At 38.3% G+C, this 19,411-nt stretch overlaps 1 protein-coding gene and 1 pseudogene across 1 annotated transcript; both read left to right on the forward strand.

Annotated features, from left to right (window-relative positions):
* The first annotated feature begins 572 nt into the window (after nt 1–572).
* LOC141777235 (sodium- and chloride-dependent GABA transporter 2-like) lies at nt 573–7,003 on the forward strand. The gene is made up of 13 exons (XM_074651311.1): nt 573–597; nt 749–886; nt 1,172–1,259; nt 1,684–1,816; nt 2,372–2,506; nt 3,101–3,204; nt 5,033–5,157; nt 5,298–5,410; nt 5,501–5,638; nt 5,757–5,859; nt 6,032–6,132; nt 6,461–6,631; nt 6,865–7,003. Exons 1-13 carry the CDS (start codon nt 573–575, stop codon nt 6,970–6,972), a joined length of 1,482 nt encoding a protein of 493 aa, XP_074507412.1. The 3' UTR covers nt 6,973–7,003.
* Nucleotides 7,004–10,264: 3,261 nt separating this feature from the next.
* On the forward strand, nt 10,265–19,231 carry LOC141777238 (sodium- and chloride-dependent GABA transporter 3-like; annotated as a pseudogene).
* Nucleotides 19,232–19,411: the final 180 nt, after the last annotated feature.

A 19,411-nucleotide genomic window follows, 5' to 3' on the forward strand; every position in this document is an offset into this window, starting at 1 on the left:
CCCTCGGAGCTGGTTTTGTATTTAAAGAAAATTGATTGGTTGAGATCAGGATATAGGCAAATTAGGAAAAGACACATAAAATCAGCAAAGATCTTGTAATCATAAACAAAGGATTTAGGAATGATATGAGAAGCACACCATGGAAATCTCCCCTGATCTTCAGATGAACAAAGCCAGAAGGAAAAGGGAAAATCAGAGAAGAGCTGGAGACAGAGGACAGTGGGCCAGTAAAAGAGAATATATTCTGGTTGTTGCAGGAAATGTGGTCGGCCTGGGCAACGTGTGGAGATTTCCTTATCTCTGCTACAAGAATGGTGGAGGTGAATCATACAAATTCTGAACTAAAGAGCTGATTGAATTATCTTGTAATTCCTACAGGTATACATGCATATATCTCTATTTACATACATAGGTGCCTTTCTGGTGCCATATGGTCTGTTAGCTGTGGTGTGTGGGATACCTCTGTTCCTACTGGAGACTTCAGTTGGTCAGTTCACCCAGGAAGGATTCATCACATCTTGGAGGAAATTGTGTCCACTGGCACAAGGTGAGTTGATTTGAGTTGAAGTAAAATGTGCAGCAAACAGAAGAAAAAAAGTCAAAATCACACTTTATACATAAGGCTATTACACCAAGACAAGAAATGACAATTTTCTCCAAATCATTCAAGCTGTATGTATGTAAATGTAAATGTTTAATGCCTCAACAGGTGCTGTTTCTAAAACTGTGGTTTGTATTTCTACTGTAGGAATTGGATTTGGACAACTGACGATTTCACTCTGTTTCTTCATCTACATTTTAATTGAAGCTTGGGCTCTCTTCTACCTGGTGTTCTCATTCAGATCCCAGCTCCCCTGGGCCACCTGTGAGAACACCTGGAATACAGGTAAGACTAAGTTTACTTTAAGTTGTTAAAGCTTGGAAAAAAAGTTTGATAGTGTCTTACCTCAATGGTCACAACATCTGATCTAAAACACAGTGGTCAATTGTGCTAAACTCTGGTTTTTAGTTGACAAACTTCTTGTTGTTATTCACTAAAATGATAAACCACCAAGTCGCCAGATTAACACATACAGTATAAAGAAACACAAAGACCTTCACATCAGCCCTACATTTTAGAGCCTTTGGTTCATTTAACCTCAAAGAAATGTTTCTTTGTTCCCAAACTCAGCCAACTGTCTTGGTCTTCAGACTGTCAATTCATCTAATGTGACTGCAAATCAGACCAACACCACCTCTGCTGCAGCTGAGTTCTGGGAGTGAGTCTAACTTCTTTATCTTCTAATGAGCCATAATAGGATATTATACTCATTCTATGTTTTAATGCTACCTTTTAATGCTATTGGCTAAAATTCACAATGTTAAATGTTCTAATGCAACTTTGCAAAACACAATGACAGCTTTGACTTCAAAATTACATTTTTAGAATTGGAAGTCTCCAGAGTTGGGGCAGAGCTCAGAGAGGTTTGTTAAAGAAAACAAAGACTAGTTAAAATAACTAACTATTCATAATAACCTGAATAATGTGTTTGAGGCAACAATGAAAGATGTAAAAAATAAAAGTTGTTATGTTTGAAATGTCCTTGAACATTTATGAAATTGCTACCGCCTAATGTGGTTCAATGCAATGTCAAATTATCAGTAAGCAAACTGAGTGATGATCTACATTCCCTCTCTCCTCAGGCGGCGGGTGCTGGGCATGTCTGGAGGCATTGAGGAGCTGGGCAGTGTGAGATGGGAGCTGGCCTCGTGTCTTCTCACCTGCTGGGTTTTCTGCTACTTCAGTATCTGGAAAGGTGTCAGGTCTTCTGGAAAGGTCAGTGGAGGGCGGGGCAAACAATCTCAAAGGTGGGAAAACACAAAGGCAGGAAGTAAAACAAAACATGACACATGAGGAGGGAACCTACAAAATAAAACAGGAAACAAACCACAACCAAAACCCAAGACCATGACAGAAACAGACGGTGTGGGGCGGCTGTGGCTCAGAGGGTAGAGCAGGTTGTCCACCAATCGGAAAGTCGGTGGTTAGATCCCCGGCAGCTCCAGGTCACATGTCGATGTGTCCTTGAGCAAGACACTTAACCCCAAATGTCTCCTGAAGGCATAGCCATTGATGTGTGAATGACCATTTAGATTAGCTACTGATCGGCAATGTTGGCACCTTGCATGGCAGCCTCTGCCATCAGTGTATGAATGTGTGTGTGAATGGGTGAATGCTGACATGTAGTGTAAAGTGTAAAGCACTACATTACTACAGTCGGAAGTCTAGAAAATGCAAGACCAACATTTACCATTCCAATATATTAAATATCTATGTATTTGTGATGCATATAATCATCAATGACCTTTAACAATTTTCTTTTCATTTAAGGTGGTGTATTTCACAGCCACGTTCCCCTACGTGATGCTCCTGGTGCTGCTCATCAGAGGCTTGACTCTCCCTGGAGCTTGGGAAGGGATCTACTACTACCTGTATCCAGACCTGAACCGCCTGGCTAACCTTGAGGTGGTACATTTATTTGATCCCAACTGTAGAATGACTTGGGTATCACTAAAAAGGAATATAATTTAAAATCTTGTGTAGTGAAGTTATTTCTTAATGGTTTATTATGCTTCAACTGAACTAAGTCATATGGTATGTCACCCAGCCACATCTAAAGGCATAAGTATTTCTACCTGTTCTGAATGGCCACAGAAGAAGCAAAAAGCCTGCAGTTATACCCTCTTTCTGGCTGCATCACTCTGCCTCTATAATCTTTCTCCAAGAGCTTTGTGTCTTTTGTGTGTCTATGTTGTCTCAACATCTTGAATCATACAAATTGTGGATAAGGGTGCACACTTTTGAAAGTGTGTGTTGGTTTGTGTTGGGTTTGGTCCAATGGCTGGGAAATGTTTGGTTGGCCCTTGGGTGACATCCTCCATTTTCTGTTGTGGGATCTTTAGAATATAATCCTTAAATTGTGGTGTTGTCCATTCTGAATCCGACCTGGAGTCCTTCTGATTAGGGCGGATTTATCAAGCATCTCTGAATTACTGTTAGGAATCACACTGAAAGTTAAACCAAGACTTCTACTTCAGTACCTCTTTTCTTACATTACAGGTCTGGATAGAAGCAGGATCTCAAATATATTTCTCCTACAGCCTGACTGCAGGGACTCTAAATGTCCTGGCCAGCTATAATGAGTACAACAACAACTGTTATAAGTATGTATAAATCAGATATCACAAGAACTTTAATATCATACTATGTTGATTTTAGAAGAAGGTTTTGTCAGATTACAGACTAAGTCAGAGACAATACATTAAAAGACATTTACTTTGCAGCTATCCATTGGAATGTCCAATAACACTTTATCATAACCATCATTAATAAATGGTAAATTGATAGCTAATCAAAACTTGGTTAATAGTTATTTTACTCTTAACAAATAATGAAATGATAATTAATAGTATTATTAGTTATAAAATAATTTGTTATTTTAACAGTTAATTGTTGCACACATTATAGCATTGTATGTACTATATTAAGTATGTCTTAATGATTTATGATGATGATGATTTGCTAAATGATTTGTAAACCATTAACAAATTGTTTGTAAAATATCTCTAAACATTAGATAGATGGACCAGATATTTGTAACACTTTGTTAATAGTTAATAATTGATTTGTAAACCGTTTATACACATTATTTGAAAGGTTATTATAAAGTTGCAACTGATGATTATAATGTCTTGTTAAATGGCTAATAAATACTTTGTAAAGCATCTATAAACATCATTTAGATAGATAATTAATACTTGGTGATGGTTAATTATTGGTTTGTGGTCCTCTATGTATGTAATGTTTATAGATTTTAATTTATAGAATTTCTTAAAGGTTTACAAATAATTTGGTAATCATTAAAAAATACTTAATATACTATATACAATGTTATGATGTGTGCAACAATAAACTGTTAATAAAGAGTTGACTAATGTAATCAGAATGTTATTATCGTCTCTTATCAGCTATGATACAATATAAAACAACAACAACAACAACCACAACAAATAATAGAGTAACTAAGTAGATTATAGCATTACTAATAATTAATAAACATTATTAATTAACATTTAATTGTTTGTTAAAGGGACTGTTTGTAACTTCTTACACGTATTAATCATTGCAGGTCTTTGTCCCATGCGTGCTCGCGTGTGGCTACACTGTTCAGACTCAGACTCCAACACAAACTACAGTGAAGCACCAAAACCTCTTGGTTGTATCTAGTGAAGCCCGTCTGTTAAACAGTGTTGGCCGCGGTCGGAGGACACGGGGGAGACCGTAGCTTTGGTCTCCAGGGCTAGTCTCTAGTCTCTGCTGTACTCTGCTCCTCTGCCTGCTTGCGTTCACTCACACACCGCGCGCGTTCTCACTCTTTCGCTCCACTCTCACGTGCATGCGCGCACACTCCACACTGCAGAAGAGTTAGTTTATCTCTGAGAATATCTAGTGAATGTTCAGTGGACGTTTGTGCAGAAATAACTGCTGCAGCTCCTCCAGACCAACAGAGGTTTCCCGTGTCTTGTGAAGTGACGGGGCTCCGCAGAGAGAAACGTTATCGTCTCCGACCAAAACTCCGGTGTCTCCCCTGTTCCCTCCGGCCGCGGTCGGGAGGCTGAGGCAGGAAAAGCCAACACTAGGATCAGCATTGATTCATGGAGAGACCTTCGTCTGGTCAGCTAACATTACTGCCAAGCAGCTGAAATATAGAGTGATATTGTGCTTTTAGCTGACGTGATGTGTGTCGCCTCACTGTTTTGAGCGATGCTCGTTCATGTCCATTTAGAGCGAGCACAAGCGCGAGCAACAGGACGCTGACTTTAGTTGACTTAACGGCCAAAGGTGTCGCTGTTAACAAGCAATTTCTGATTCTTACATAGAGTCCCTTTAACAGTAAAATAACTATTAACTAAAGTTGAATTAACTATCTTATTAAGTGTTACCAAATGTCCTCTTTTTGACAAGGGTCTATTGTCTCTCTGTGGCGTCTAGGGACTGCTTCTGGCTCTGCCTGCTGAACAGTGGGACCAGTTTTGTTGCTGGATTTGTCGTCTTCTCTGTACTTGGATTCATGGCTCAGAAACAGGGCGTTACTGTCGACACTGTGGTCGAGTCAGGTACAGTATATATTCAAGATTTCATTAAATGCAATAATCAAGATCTTAATAAATGATCCAAAGTTGAATACAATGTTCTAACATGAATAGGTATATACTGTAGGTCAGTAGCATCACGTCTCTCCTGGTTCACTTCACAGGTCCAGGTTTGGCCTTCATTGCTTACCCTCAGGCAACAGCTATGATGCCTTTTCCACAGTTCTGGAGTGTCTGCTTCTTCCTGATGCTCATCCTGCTGACTGTTGACACACATGTAATAACATTTGTCACATTACCTATTGACAAATAAAAAATGTCTTTCAGGCATGAATAAAATTGTTTGTTAATTTTATTTTGTCCCCAGTTTGTGATTGTGGAGAGTTTTATCACCACGGTGACCGATTTGTTTCCGACGTTGTTTCGTGCACCAGTGAGGCACGAGATCTTTGTCCTCATCATCTGTGTATCCAACTTCCTCATACATCTTACCTTGGTTACGGAGGTGAGCAAAAATATTTTCATGAAACTCTCTTTATAAAAGACATTTAAAAATTGTAAACATATTTCATTTAAAAAATGTGATCCAAATGAAATGTTTTATTAAAATCTTCCTGCTTTAGGGAGGAATTTACGTGTTCCAACTCATCGACTTCTATGGCTCTACCAGAGTCTGTCAGAATTTTATGGCTATTTGTCAATGTGTGGCTGTGGGCTGGATTTTTGGTGAGTCAGATTAGTTATTACTTAAAGCATGAATATTAAATCATCAGCGGAGTGAGAGCAAATGTTTTAATCACTTCAACAGATCCTCCATTCGTTTGGATCACACTCTTGTGATTGTATTTTGCATTACAATTTAAATATTGACTAAATGGACAATTTGGACTTCCATCAGGTGCTGACCGCTTTAATAACATCATTGAGGACATGACAGGACAAAGACCGTCAGTTTACTTCAAACTATGCTGGAAATACTTCATTCCTCTGCTGTCACTGGTGAGTCAGAAGTGTTTCTTGGTGGCTACCAATGATTTTACATTCTTTCATTAACTTTGGTATTTATTCCGTCAATTTCAGTGAGATTTGTCAAACCAGTAAAGCTGTATATTGAGCCGCTAGATTTGCTGGATTATTGTGTGTGAATTTTACATTTTCACTTTCTACCATCAGCAGATGCTGACTGAAGTCATAAGTGACTGTGACTTCTGCATTGCTAAAATATCTTCTACGCCATCTAACAAAAGCACAGATGATGATTCTAACGGGATGCATCAATGTAATATTGTGCTCATGTATCACAAAAGCTGTCTCCTCACCTTCACAGATTTCCCTTATCCTGTACCTCGTTGATTACAAACACCTCAGGATTAATGACTGGTACATTTACCCTGACTGGGCGTACGCACTAGGATGGACCATGACACTCTCCTCTGTTCTCATGGTGCCACTGTGGGCAGCTGGACAGATGTGTACAACAGCAGGAACCATCAGACAGGTCAGTGTTCATCTGTTACAGTTTAAACAGTAAGCTGTAGCATACTATTGTCATTTTTGAGATAATGAAAGTTTACTTGTATCACTCAATATGCTGCATGAGCAGCTGTTGTTTCTGGTATCGGTCGATCAGGTCCAAAGAGCGTAAAAGATGTCCCAAAATGTCTCCTGTACTTGTCCTAGTGCTTCTGGTAGTGTCTAAACTTACTCATTTTGTTTGCTCCTGTGTTCCAGCGTTTGTCTGTCCTTTGTCGTCCTCTTGAAGATCCAGCCTGGCAGAGGAGAGAAATGGGAGAGGAGGGAACAACTGTTGAACTGAGGACGTCTGCAGTGACAACTTAGTGTGTCCTGTAAAGTCACAATAACTAGACATTTCAGCTGTCATACTGAGCTTATTGTAATCAATGTAACTATGTATGATGTATGATAAATAATAGCAATAATAAAAAACAACAACAAGATGAATAGATGAAATGAATCATTGGCTGCATGGTGATGCTACCCTTCTGTTCAAATCTACACTGAAGTCTGGGTCCTTTACTGTACATTTTTAGGTATGGATTGAAGCACTGAATTATATAATAGAGTTAACATATTGGTCTGATACAAGGCTTGGATTCGTTACACTGGCCTATGGTGGTGAAAGCTTAGACATTTTAGACATTTTATATCTCAAACAACATTTATCCACAGCTTGGCATAGTCAAACTAATTTACACATGAATTTACATTAAAAAGTTTGGTATCAGCTGTTATATTGATGTTTTTTTCTTTCCTTCAATAACCGGTCTCGTGTCTCGAGGCTTTTATTTCCCTGACGACGGACGGACTGAACAGAGAGTTTGTGTTTATCTGTTTACCTCCACAAGTTGATGGTTAGTTGCTTCTCTGTGTGCACAACAGGACACCGTGGGCTCGTTAATCCAGCAGTCCAGTCAGGTGTGCACTGCCAAAGAGTGTCGGGAGCGGGCCAAACGCACTTTTGTTAATTTCGAGGCCAGGCTTCATTGGCGTAACTGTGACGTACTTGGGCACGGGGAGAGTTCAAAACAAATGCATAATTATCAGAACTCTACCCATCATGACGCACTGACAGTTTGGGAAACACATTTCCACAGTGATCAACTAAGTGGGTTTGTTGCCTAAACCTAAGGAGATTTCTGAGAGAAAGCAAACTTATCCCATGAGCACGGCCTGTCACTTTCCTTCCTACAACTATTTCCTACATGCTCTGCCCTATCTGGGCTCAATTGCTAAGACTGAAAGCATGACACAACATGAGAGCAATGCCCCCTCATTTGCATAATGATGCAGAAATGCATGAAGAAATGTAAAAACAAAGCATGACACAACATGAGAGCAATGCCCCCTCATTTGCATAATGATGCAGAAATGCATGAAGAAATGTAAAAACAAATGTATGAAGAAATGTATAAAGAAAACAGTACAGAGATAAATACGTTTGAGGAAATAAATAAAGAATAAAATGCTAAGGGAAAATCATGCATAAATTAATAAATAAATGCTTAAACACATAAATAAATACATACATTTAAAAATAAATATAAAATAAATACAACATGAATGCAAAATAAATATGGAAATAAAAATAAATACATGAATAAATAAAAGTTGAAATGAATCATTAGAGTAAATAAATAAGGGAATTATTACAAAGGTAAATAAATAAAAAAGCAACGTATATCAGAAATATCAATATATGTTACATTTGATCAATTAATTAATGACTACATTTCTTTTTAATGTTCATTTTTGCTAATTTTAATGGCATATTTATTTATTTATTGAGTCATTTATTTATTTATTAATTTATTTTTGATTTTGGCAGGTTCCTTTCCTCCATACATCTGATATTCTGTGATCCAATTCCAATCTCTAATCTCCAGACCAGGATGTAGTCAAATAAAAAATTATACAGAATAAAAGCAGCAAAGATCAGTTTGCAAATGCATATTTAAATGAATGATTGGTGAGTCTTGGAATAAGTCCTCCTGCCAAAACAGCAAAGTGGCCCCATCCACACTGGAACTTGTTATGTTCCATGGGGCAGGACACAGTCAAATTAGCAAAAGACACATAATAAAAGAGGCAAAGATCAGTTTGCAGTCTTCAGTATTCTTCTGAATTACAACTGAAACACACAACGGATGAAGTCCTTGGTCTTGAGATGAACAGACAAAGAAGAAAAACAGAAAATCAGAGAAGAGCTGGAGACAGAGGACAGTGGGCCAGTAAAAGAGAATATATTCTGGTTGTTGCAGGAAATGTGGTCGGCCTGGGCAACGTGTGGAGATTTCCTTACCTCTGCTACAAGCATGGTGGAGGTGAATCATACAAATTCTGAACTTAGTAAAGAGCTGATTGAATTATCTTGTAATTCCTACAGGTATACATGCATATATCTCTATTTACATACATAGGTGCCTTTCTGGTGCCATATGGTCTGTTAGCTGTGGTGTGTGGGATACCTCTGTTCCTACTGGAGACTTCAGTTGGTCAGTTCACCCAGGAAGGATTCATCACGTCTTGGAGGAAAGTAGAGGTTTAAATTTCACTCTTGACCTTTGCAAAAAATACATAAAGTATCTTTAGAGCAGAAGCCATCACAACACAACATCTGCAACATTCTGGCATCACAGCACACTGGAATCCTTATATACTGTATATCATATATATATATATTCTGATTGTTGGAGAAAATGGTGTCAGCCTGGGAAACGTTTGGAGATATTCCTACATTTGAGGCAGGAATGGTATAGGTGAATTATACATATTCATGAAGGAATAACATTTGCTCATGCAAATTAAACAGATGGCACCCTCGTAGCTGGTTTTGTATTTAAAGAAAATTGATTGGTTGAGATCAGGATATAGTCAAATTAGGAAAAGACACATATACAATCAGCAAAGATCTTGTAATCATAAACAAAGGATTTAGGAATCATATGAGAAACACACCATGGAAATCTTTCCTGATCTTCAGATGAGCAAAGCCAGAAGGAAAAGAGAAAATCAGAGAAGAGCTGGAGACAGAGGACAGTGGGCTGGGAAAAGAGAATATATTCTGGTTGTTGCAGGAAATGTGGTCGGCCTGGGCAACGTGTGGAGATTTCCTTACCTCTGCTACAAGAATGGTGGAGGTGACTCATACAAATTCTGAACTAAAGAGCTGATTGAATTATCTTGTAATTCCTACAGGTATACATGCATATATCTCTATTTACATACATAGGTGCCTTTCTGGTGCCATATGGTCTGTTAGCTGTGGTGTGTGGGATACCTCTGTTCCTACTGGAGACTTCAGTTGGTCAGTTCACCCAGGAAGGATTCATCACGTCTTGGAGGAAATTGTGTCCACTGGCACAAGGTGAGTTGATTTGTGCTGAGATAAAAGATGCAGTCAGTAGAAGAGAACAACAAAACACTGTTACGCTTTGTACACGATACTAAAACATCAACTGCAGAATATTAATAACTTTGTTTAAACTCAACTGGCTCTGAAAATGTGGCTCAAATAAATAGCTAAAATAGAACCACAAATTAAAAATATTATAACCCTAGGAAAAGATTACAAATGTTTTGTATTTTAGGAATTGGATATGGACATTTGGTCATGAGATTTTACGACTTCTGCTACATTATACCCCAAGTCTGGGCTCTCTTCTACTTGGTGTTCTCATTTAGAGCCCAGCTGCCCTGGGCCACCTGTGAGAACACCTGGAATACAGGTAAGATTTATTTAAACTTTCTAAAGCTTGAAAAACATACATAAAAAATAAAATATTATCAAAATCACACAAAACAGAGAAATGTAATTTTTTGGAGAACATATTGCCCTGTTCTTCTTACCTATCTGCAAGTCCAATAGGTAGAGATTATTTGGAGATTAATAACAATAAAGAACAAAGAAAGTCACTTGGAAAAGCAGAAATGTCACTAGACATTTGAGCAAGATATAGTAAAAGTTTCACTCACTGAAATGGAATTTTCAAAAAAGCTGTTACCAGTTAACTGCCCACTTTTACAACATACAATTAGTTATAACAACTTTCAGTTGTTATATCAATATAAAAGGTGTTATATGGTCGTATTTCCTTTTTCTAGGTCAAACTCTAGCAGCTTCTTTCTGGAGTAGTTGCAGACGATTGAGATGCGTTTTAGGTAGTCCTGTGAGCAGTGCATTACAGTAGTCTAGCAGACTGGAAATAAAAGCATGGATGAGTTTTTCAGCGTCCTCCTGGGATAAAAAGCTCCTTACCGTCGCAATATTTCTTAAATGATAAAATACGGTTTTATAATGTTGTTTATGTGGCTCTGGAAAGTGAGGTCTTGTTACTGTTAAGCTGTAAAACAATACATCCAGTTATCAATATCTTTGATACATTCTGATAGTGTGTCAACGGGGTTCAGATCATCTGGGGACAGAAAAAATATATAGTTGTGTGTCATCAGCATAGTTATTGCAACACACATTGTATTTCTTGATAAGCTTGCCCAGAGGCACAAGTACAAACTAAACAACAACGGGCCTAAAATTGGCCCCAGGGCAACACCACATGAGTGGTTTCAAATAATAGATGGGGTTAGAGTGGGCTTCTTTAAAAGTGGTTGAGTGAGTGAGGAAACTGTCAGAATGTAAAGAGGTGTTAACAATTGTTAAAATATCCTTAGATAAACAGTTAAAACACTTTTAAAAAAGGAGGTGGGGATGGGGTCAAGGGAAGAAGTGGAACATTTGATGCTCTGAACCACCGTTCCAAGATCATGAGCGCTGAGTGGTGCAAAATTAGAAATAGTAGTGAACTGAAAAAGAGGCAGGGTAGGAGGAGCATGAGAGATTCTGGGAATATTTGCCCTCATAGCCAATTTGTTGTGAAAAAAGGCTGCATTCATTGGTGGAAATAAAATCACCTGGAGTTGAGTTGTTCAAAAGTTGATCTGTATTAGAAAAGAGACCCCTTGAATTATGTGCATTATTGTTTGCTGTACTTTTAAAATATGCTTTCCTTGCTTTCGTAATTTCTGAGTTATAATTAATTAAATTTTTGTAGATATTGAGATAGATGTTTGGTTGTTTTTGGCGGTCGGTAAACTATCATTAATAAGACAGGAGGAGTGCATTTTAGTATCAGTGCAAGATACTCAAAATAAGTGTACCTACTCACCAAAACTGCCTGCATGAAAACATATCTGAAACATAAACATAATCAGCTCAAGCCCCCCCGCGACCCTGAATAGGATAAGATACTGGATGGATGGATGGATGGATGGATGGGTGGATGGATGGAGTACAGCCAAGTTTCAGTTAAATATAGCTCATCCATCTTATGATCTGTAGTTAGCTGTTTTTCAGATTCCTGCAGTAACATCTTCTGTTAGTTTGTATGAGAGTAATTCACCATTATCATTTGTTTGTTCTCTAAACCAGCGAACTGTGTGGGTCTTCCGATTTTGGATTCTCCATCATCAAATGTGACAGCAAATCAGACCATGCTGAGAAACACCACCTCTGCTGCTACTGAGTTCTGGGAGTGAGTCTTTATTTGAATTACTTTTTAAGCATTCAAGATATTTACATAATAATGACCCAAATATTAAATATTAGAACCAACGTGGATATCAGTACAGTATCATTTAAAGGGTCAGGCCATTGATTTACACACAAAGTTCAGTTTACCATGAGGAGTACTACTTAGTCCGTGAAAACTATTGTATAATTCGTAACACTTCTGTGCAACAAATCCTACAAGTGAAATCCTACAAATGATGTTGTTTGTTCATGTCCTCTACTGTACAATGACACATTGAAGCTTTTCTGCTCTGATGATCTAACTGATGAAAAATGCTCAATTCATTATTTCATTTAAGTTCATTGAAGCTTTTGCTAAAATCAACACTTGCCCATCTGGAGACAATGAGTTTACTAGCTACCGTAGCTAGCAGTAGTGACAGTACTTGCTACAGGTCTGATGGTGCTGACTGAAACTCTACAGAAAAAGGATTGAACAGCCTCCTGCAGCACAATCCACTGTCACAACACTACTTTTAGTTTATAGGTCTATAATCTCTCCTGACAGCAAGCAATCAGATACAGAAACATTTTATATGTAACATTACTTCCTACAGCTGGAAAGAAAACAGATTTAAGACTTTTGTTATGACTTTTTAATACCGTAATACCTTTTTTTGGGAAACAGAATTCAATGCTACAACTCGCCACTATCCATCTGCAGCCGATCTATATTTCTAATAGCGGGAGTTGGCAACCCTAAACACACAATTAGCAGGGGAAAAAGTTTTTAATTTTAATTTTTTATTTGATTGTCAAAAACTGAGGTTTCAGCTGAGGTGGTTGTATTAGTGTTAAAACTGCCCTTCGGACACTTGCATGAAGGGCGTCTCCCTCTCAAAGTCCCGGCCCCCTGGATCATGTGACAGACTCCATTATTCTGATGCACAGTTGTTTTTCTGGTTACGTTAGTGGTTTGACAGCACTAGCGTAGCCAGAAAAACAACTGTGGGTGTGCATCAGAAAAACTGGGTGTGCCACATGATCCAGGGGTGGACTGGGACTGAAATCCACCCCGTGATGAAGAAGCCCTTTATGCAAGCAGCCGAGGGGCACGAGCGGAATTTTTTGGGGCAGTTTTAACATTAATACAGCCATCCCAGCATACACCTCAGCTTTGGACAATCAAATGTATGTGCTAAATGTGTGTTTAGGGTTGCCAACTTCCACTAGTAGAGAACAACTGCAGATGAATAGTGGCGGGTTGCTTGGTAATAGTAACTCGTTTTAGCTAAAAAAATCATTCTGCATCTGATTATTGGCATTATGTCAAACTCCTTGTGAATAGTGATCGAAGTGAGGGTTCTACTTGTCTGCTGATAATATTTGAAACAAATACATGTAAATCAATGGAAAATGAATTCCTGCCTAATGCGTTCACTATGGTAAAGACCTGAAGATTTAATTTCATTAACTGGCCATCCAATATCCCAAAGGACTGGCATATTGGATATTCTCTTATATACAATATCACACTCCTTTTTCCCCTATTACATTTGTGCAATACTGTGGGATAAAGTTGTCATTATATTTCTACACACAATCATCTCTTTAACATGTTTATAGTGTTTTATTTTCATTATGTCATCCCATCTTCCACTGAACTGGACTGGCCAGGAATGTGCTCAATAACAGCTGAATCAGAGATTTCTGGCTAAGTGGGAAGAATAATTACAGTAAAGTATAAAACATATACATAACTTACACTACTGGACATGCCATTTACTACACTAGCAGGTAGCAACCAGGCAAAGGGTAAACTGTGTCACGTTATTTTATATGTACCTCTTATATTTCCCTTCTCAGGCGGCGGGTGCTGGGCATGTCTGGAGGCATTGAGGAGCTGGGCAGTGTGAGATGGGAGCTGGCCTTGTGTCTTCTGGCCAGCTGGGTGTTCTGCTACTTCAGTATCTGGAAAGGTGTCAGATCTTCTGGAAAGGTAAGTGGAAATATTTAAAATTTTAATTTAATTTAAAATGTTACCCTTACAGCACACATAAACTATCATTATGCATTTTATTTAAGTATTCTACAACATAGTTACATTAATCATCTCCATTAATGATTATGTCAATATTTTGTTTTAAGGTAGTGTACGTCACAGCCACGTTCCCCTACATAATGCTCCTGGTGCTGCTCATCAGAGGACTGACTCTACCTGGAGCTTGGGAAGGGATCTACTTCTACCTGTATCCAAACTTAAATGGCCTGGCTAACTTTGAGGTATTTTATTATAATACTATGTACAGTGTATCATGGGTCATTTTAGGTTATGCTAGCGAAAGAATGTCCAGACTGGTTGGTAATCCATCAATCACATGCGCCATTTAAGTAAGAACTAGAATTACCGCCTCGCGGTAGTATGCCTCCATCAACCAGTCAAGTTGCAATTTACATCCATGTCTGTCCAAAATGTCATGACCGCATCATTTTAACATATTATTATTATTACTACCATACATTTGTGTGAAATTGTCATAATTAGCATTTGAATTCTTGAGTTATGGCCCAAAACATGTTTGTGAGGTCACAATGACCTTGAACTTTGACCACCAAAATCAAATTACTTCATCCTTGAGTCAAAGTGGACATTTGTGCCAAATTTGAAGAAATTTCTTCCTGGCGTTCCTGAGATATCACATTCATGAGAACGGACCGGACGTATGTATACATACAGATGGACAAACAGAAGACATAATGCCTCCGGCCACAGCTGTCGCTGGACGCGGAGGCATAAAAACCAAAACAGAAAAGTAATTGACAATCCTTTCAAGTTGCTCCTGCCCATTGGTGGGCAACAACTGTTTTGAATAGTTTATGCACTTTAACATTCATCCAGTTACTTAATGTAAGTGTAGAAGCCAAAAAATGATGCTGACACATCCTGAGGTTGTGGCGTAATTCACTGTTAGGAACACTGGGTGTCGCTGTGTTAATTGCATGACTCAGTCACGGATATATACTGTAGGTAGGAAGTGTGTTGTTGGCGTCAGGGTTTAGCCCGGTAGGGCAAAGGGTTTTTGACCGCAGTGACGCTGACAATTGTTTGCCGTGTTGTGTTGTTTTGCTTGTTGTCGTGGAAACCGTACTTTCTTCTTTATTGCACTGTCACGAATAAATGGACTGTTATTCTGAAACCAAGGAGCGGCCTGAAGATCAGTTTTGTTCAGCAGAACACGCAGCTAAAGGTAACATCATCAGCGAAAGTGTGTCAGTCCAGGGCTAATCACCTCAGTAGCTTAAAGTAGTAAATTTAGCTCCTACAGTAAGTATTCAAGGCTACGAAAAGAAATGACTACAGGACGGCCATTCTTGCTGTCCGGGTGACACTGCCTGCAGTCAAGTGGAGCCCCCTTCAAAAAAACACAAGAGACTTTAACTGTATGTTGAAATACAAGTGTTGACAACATCTCACTATCAGGCTTCCATAATCCTGAGGGATGATACAATATAGTTTGTGTTAAAGGAACTTCTTCAACTGAAAGTCTACAAAGTGTGAAGAACAAAATAAAAATGCTTGTGTAATCTTAAATACTACTTTTACTTCAGTAAGCAATACTTCGTACTACACTCTCGTACACAATATACTTTTTCATGTCATTATAGGTCTGGATAGAGGCAGGATCTCAAATATGCTTCTCCTACAGCGTGGCTATAGGAACTCTGATTGTTTTGGGCAGCTATAATGAGTACAATAACAACTGTTACAAGTAAGTATACGCTGCAGAGCACAATACATTTTATTATAGCACTTTACTTTTAAAATGCAGTTGTGTTATTTCTATGAAACATTAAAATAAAACAACAAAAATAATTAAAGAAATATTGTTTAAAATGCACTAAAATACAATAAATAATCACTTCACAATATAGTTATATAATGTACCAATGCAAAGTCTGTCTGTCTCTCTGTGGCCTCTAGGGACTGCTTCTGGCTCTGTCTGCTGAACAGTGGGACCAGTTTTGTTGCTGGATTTGTCGTCTTCTCTGTACTTGGATTCATGGCTCAGAAACAGGGTGTTACTGTCGACACTGTGGTCGAGTCAGGTACAGTATACCTAAGATTCCATCATATGGAATGTTTAAGATCTTAGAAAAGTGTCCAAAATTGAATACATTCATACAATACATGCATGATTCTAACATGAATAGCTTAATAGCATCACGTCTCTCCTGGTTCACTTCACAGGTCCAGGTTTGGCCTTCATTGCTTACCCTCAGGCAACAGCTATGATGCCTTTGCCACAGTTCTGGACCGTCTGCTTCTTCCTGATGCTCATTCTCCTGAGTGTTGACACACATGTAATAACATTTGTCACATTACCTATTGACATATAGTCTTTAAAAAATATGTTTTTCAGTCAAAAATAAGATTGCTTCATTTTATTTTGTCCCCAGTTTGTGAATGTGGAGTGTTTTATCACCACAGTGACAGATTTGTTTCCAACGTTGTTTCGTGCACTAGTGAGGCACGAGATCTTTGTCCTCATCATCTGTGTATCCAACTTCCTCCTACATCTTACCTTGGTTACGGAGGTGAACAAAAATATTTCCATCAAACTTTCTTTATAAAACATTTAAAATTGTAAACATATTTCATTTAAAAAATGTGATCCAAATGATGTATTTTAGTCAAATCTTGTCTCTTCCTGCTTTAGGGAGGAATTTACGTGTTCCAACTCATTGACTTCTACGGCTCTACCAGAGTCTGTCACTATTTTATGGTTATTTGTGAATGCGTGGCTGTGGGCTGAATTTTTGGTGAGTCAGAATACTTATTACTTAAAGCATAAAACTGGCTTTAGCCTATAATTTTTCTATTGTCAGCAATCCAAAAAATAATACCAACATGGTATTAGTCCTTCCCTCAGTATGTTCTAACTTCCTAACCCTGTCTGTGGCTTCCAGCCCCAAGCCCATTGGTTATTAAAGACTCAGTCATTTCCTTAAACAGATGGGCACTGAAGTTTTGAGCCCATGTTACTTAAACTGGAGGAAATAGTGCATTGTACAATTTAAATATTGACTAAATGGACAATTTGGACTTCCATCAGGTGCTGACCGCTTAAATAACATCATTGAGGACATGACAGGACAAAGACCGTCTGTTTTCTTTAAACTGTGCTGGAAATACTTCATTCCTCTGCTGTCACTGGTGAGTCGGAAATGTTTCTTTGTGGCTACCAATGATTTTTTTTTTTTGTATATTATTTGTATTGACAAATTCTAATGATAACACATACATCAAACAAAAATTAAAACTCGTAACCCAACCCGAAAATGCACCTGCACCTGCACCTGCACCTGCACCTGCACCTGCACCTGCACACTCATACACACACCCACACACATTTCAACCTGGGGAGGAGTGATACAAATAACTAAGAGAAAATTATCTAAACCGCATGTCAAGGACAAAACATACATATCATTACATACAGTATCATCCACGTGATAGTTAAATGCAGCCGTCCATACAGTAATGGGAGTATTCAACAACAGAACAGAGAAAAGGAAAAACAAAACAATGAATATACGAATAGAAATGCTGTCAAACTGAGTCCAAATATTGCAGAAAGGGGCCCCAAAATTCTTCCCATTTATGTTGACATTTTAAATTATTAGCTCGCAATTTCTCCACGTGGATAACTGAGACCAATTCACGCAACCATTTTCTGAAGCACGGTGGAGTTGGTGTCTTCCAGTCTTTGAGAATATGTTTTTTTTCCAATACCATGCCCATCAATAGAGCTGTTTGAATATGTAAAGGGAGAATTGAAGAGTCCTCTGAGGATCCAAAAAGAGCCAAGTCCTTTGATAAACCCCAGAAAAAAAAAAAAATCTTGACCAAAACGGATAAATTAATGGACAGTCCCAAAATAAATGCAGCAATGTACCATCATTTGATTTACATTTATCACAAATTGGTGACACAGAGGGGTAAAATGTATGTAACATGACTTTAGAATAATGAAAATGGTGAATCACTTTGAACTGAATTAACCTATGTCTGCTATTTATTGAACAACTATGAATACGGGAGAGTGCAGTCTTCCATAGTTTATCAGGCAACACAGCATTGATTTCCCTTTCCCAAGCCTTCTTAATACAGTTAGCAGATTCAGAATCTTTAAAGAAATAATTCACAAATTTGGAGATAAGCCTCTTACTCTCTGGTGAAAGAGTAAGCAATTCTAAAAAAGCGTGTCTCTCGCAAGTGGATTCAAAATGATTTTACATTCTTTCATTAACTGTGTCAGTTTATCAACATAATATTATGTTTGTTTGTTGTTTATGTCACAAAAACTGTCTCCGCACCTTCACAGATTTCCTTTATCCTGTACCTGGTTGATTACAAACACCTCAGGATTAATGACTGGTACATTTACCCTGACTGGGCGTACGCACTAGGATGGATCATGACACTCTCCTCTGTTCTCATGGTGCCACTGTGGGCAGCTGGACAGATGTGTTCAACAGCAGGAACCATCAGACAGGTCAGTGTTCATCTGTTACAATTTAAACAGTAAGCTGTAGCAGACTATTCTCATTTTTGAGATAATGAAAGTTTACTTGTATCACTCAATATGCTGCATGAGCAGCTGTTGTTTCTGGTATCGGTCGATCAGGTCCAAAGAGTGTAAAAGATGTCCCAAAATGTCTCCTGTACTTGTCCTAATGCTTCTGGTAGTGTCTAAACTTACTCATTTTGTTTGCTCCTGTGTTCCAGCGTTTGTCTGTCCTCTGTCGTCCTGTTGAAGATCCAGCCTGGCAGAGGAGAGAAATGGGAGAGGAGGGAACAACTGTTGAACTGAGGACGTCTGTAGTGACAACTTAGTGTGACCTGTAAAGTCACATTAACTAGACATTTTAGCTATCATGCAGCATATAAGCTTATTGTAATCAATGTAGCTAAGTATGATGTATGATACATAATTGCAATAATAAAAAATGTGACTAGATCAAGGAAACTAAGCATTGCCTGCATGGTAGGGCTACCTTTATGTTCAAATCTGCACTAAAGTCTGTTATTTTACATTTTCAAGTATGGATTGCACTGAATTCACTGAATTGTTTATATAGAGTCAACATATTGGTTGAGGCATGCATCGGGTGCTGTCTTCTGACCCCCTGCACTTTAATAGTGGCATAAGACAGCCCTCCATCCACTAACTACTACAAAAAGGAGAC

Source organism: Sebastes fasciatus, chromosome 11, assembly GCF_043250625.1.
Source record: "Sebastes fasciatus isolate fSebFas1 chromosome 11, fSebFas1.pri, whole genome shotgun sequence".
In the NCBI taxonomy this organism is placed as follows: Eukaryota; Metazoa; Chordata; class Actinopteri; order Perciformes; family Sebastidae; genus Sebastes; species Sebastes fasciatus.

Coding starts and splice junctions, on each gene's coding strand:
- LOC141777235 (XM_074651311.1), top strand. CDS start 573: ATGTGCAGCAAACAGAAGAAAAAAA. Junction 5,158..5,297: donor CGACACTGTGGTCGAGTCAG/GTACAGTATATA, acceptor TTCACTTCACAG/GTCCAGGTTTGGCCTTCATT. Junction 6,632..6,864: donor CAGCAGGAACCATCAGACAG/GTCAGTGTTCAT, acceptor CCTGTGTTCCAG/CGTTTGTCTGTCCTTTGTCG.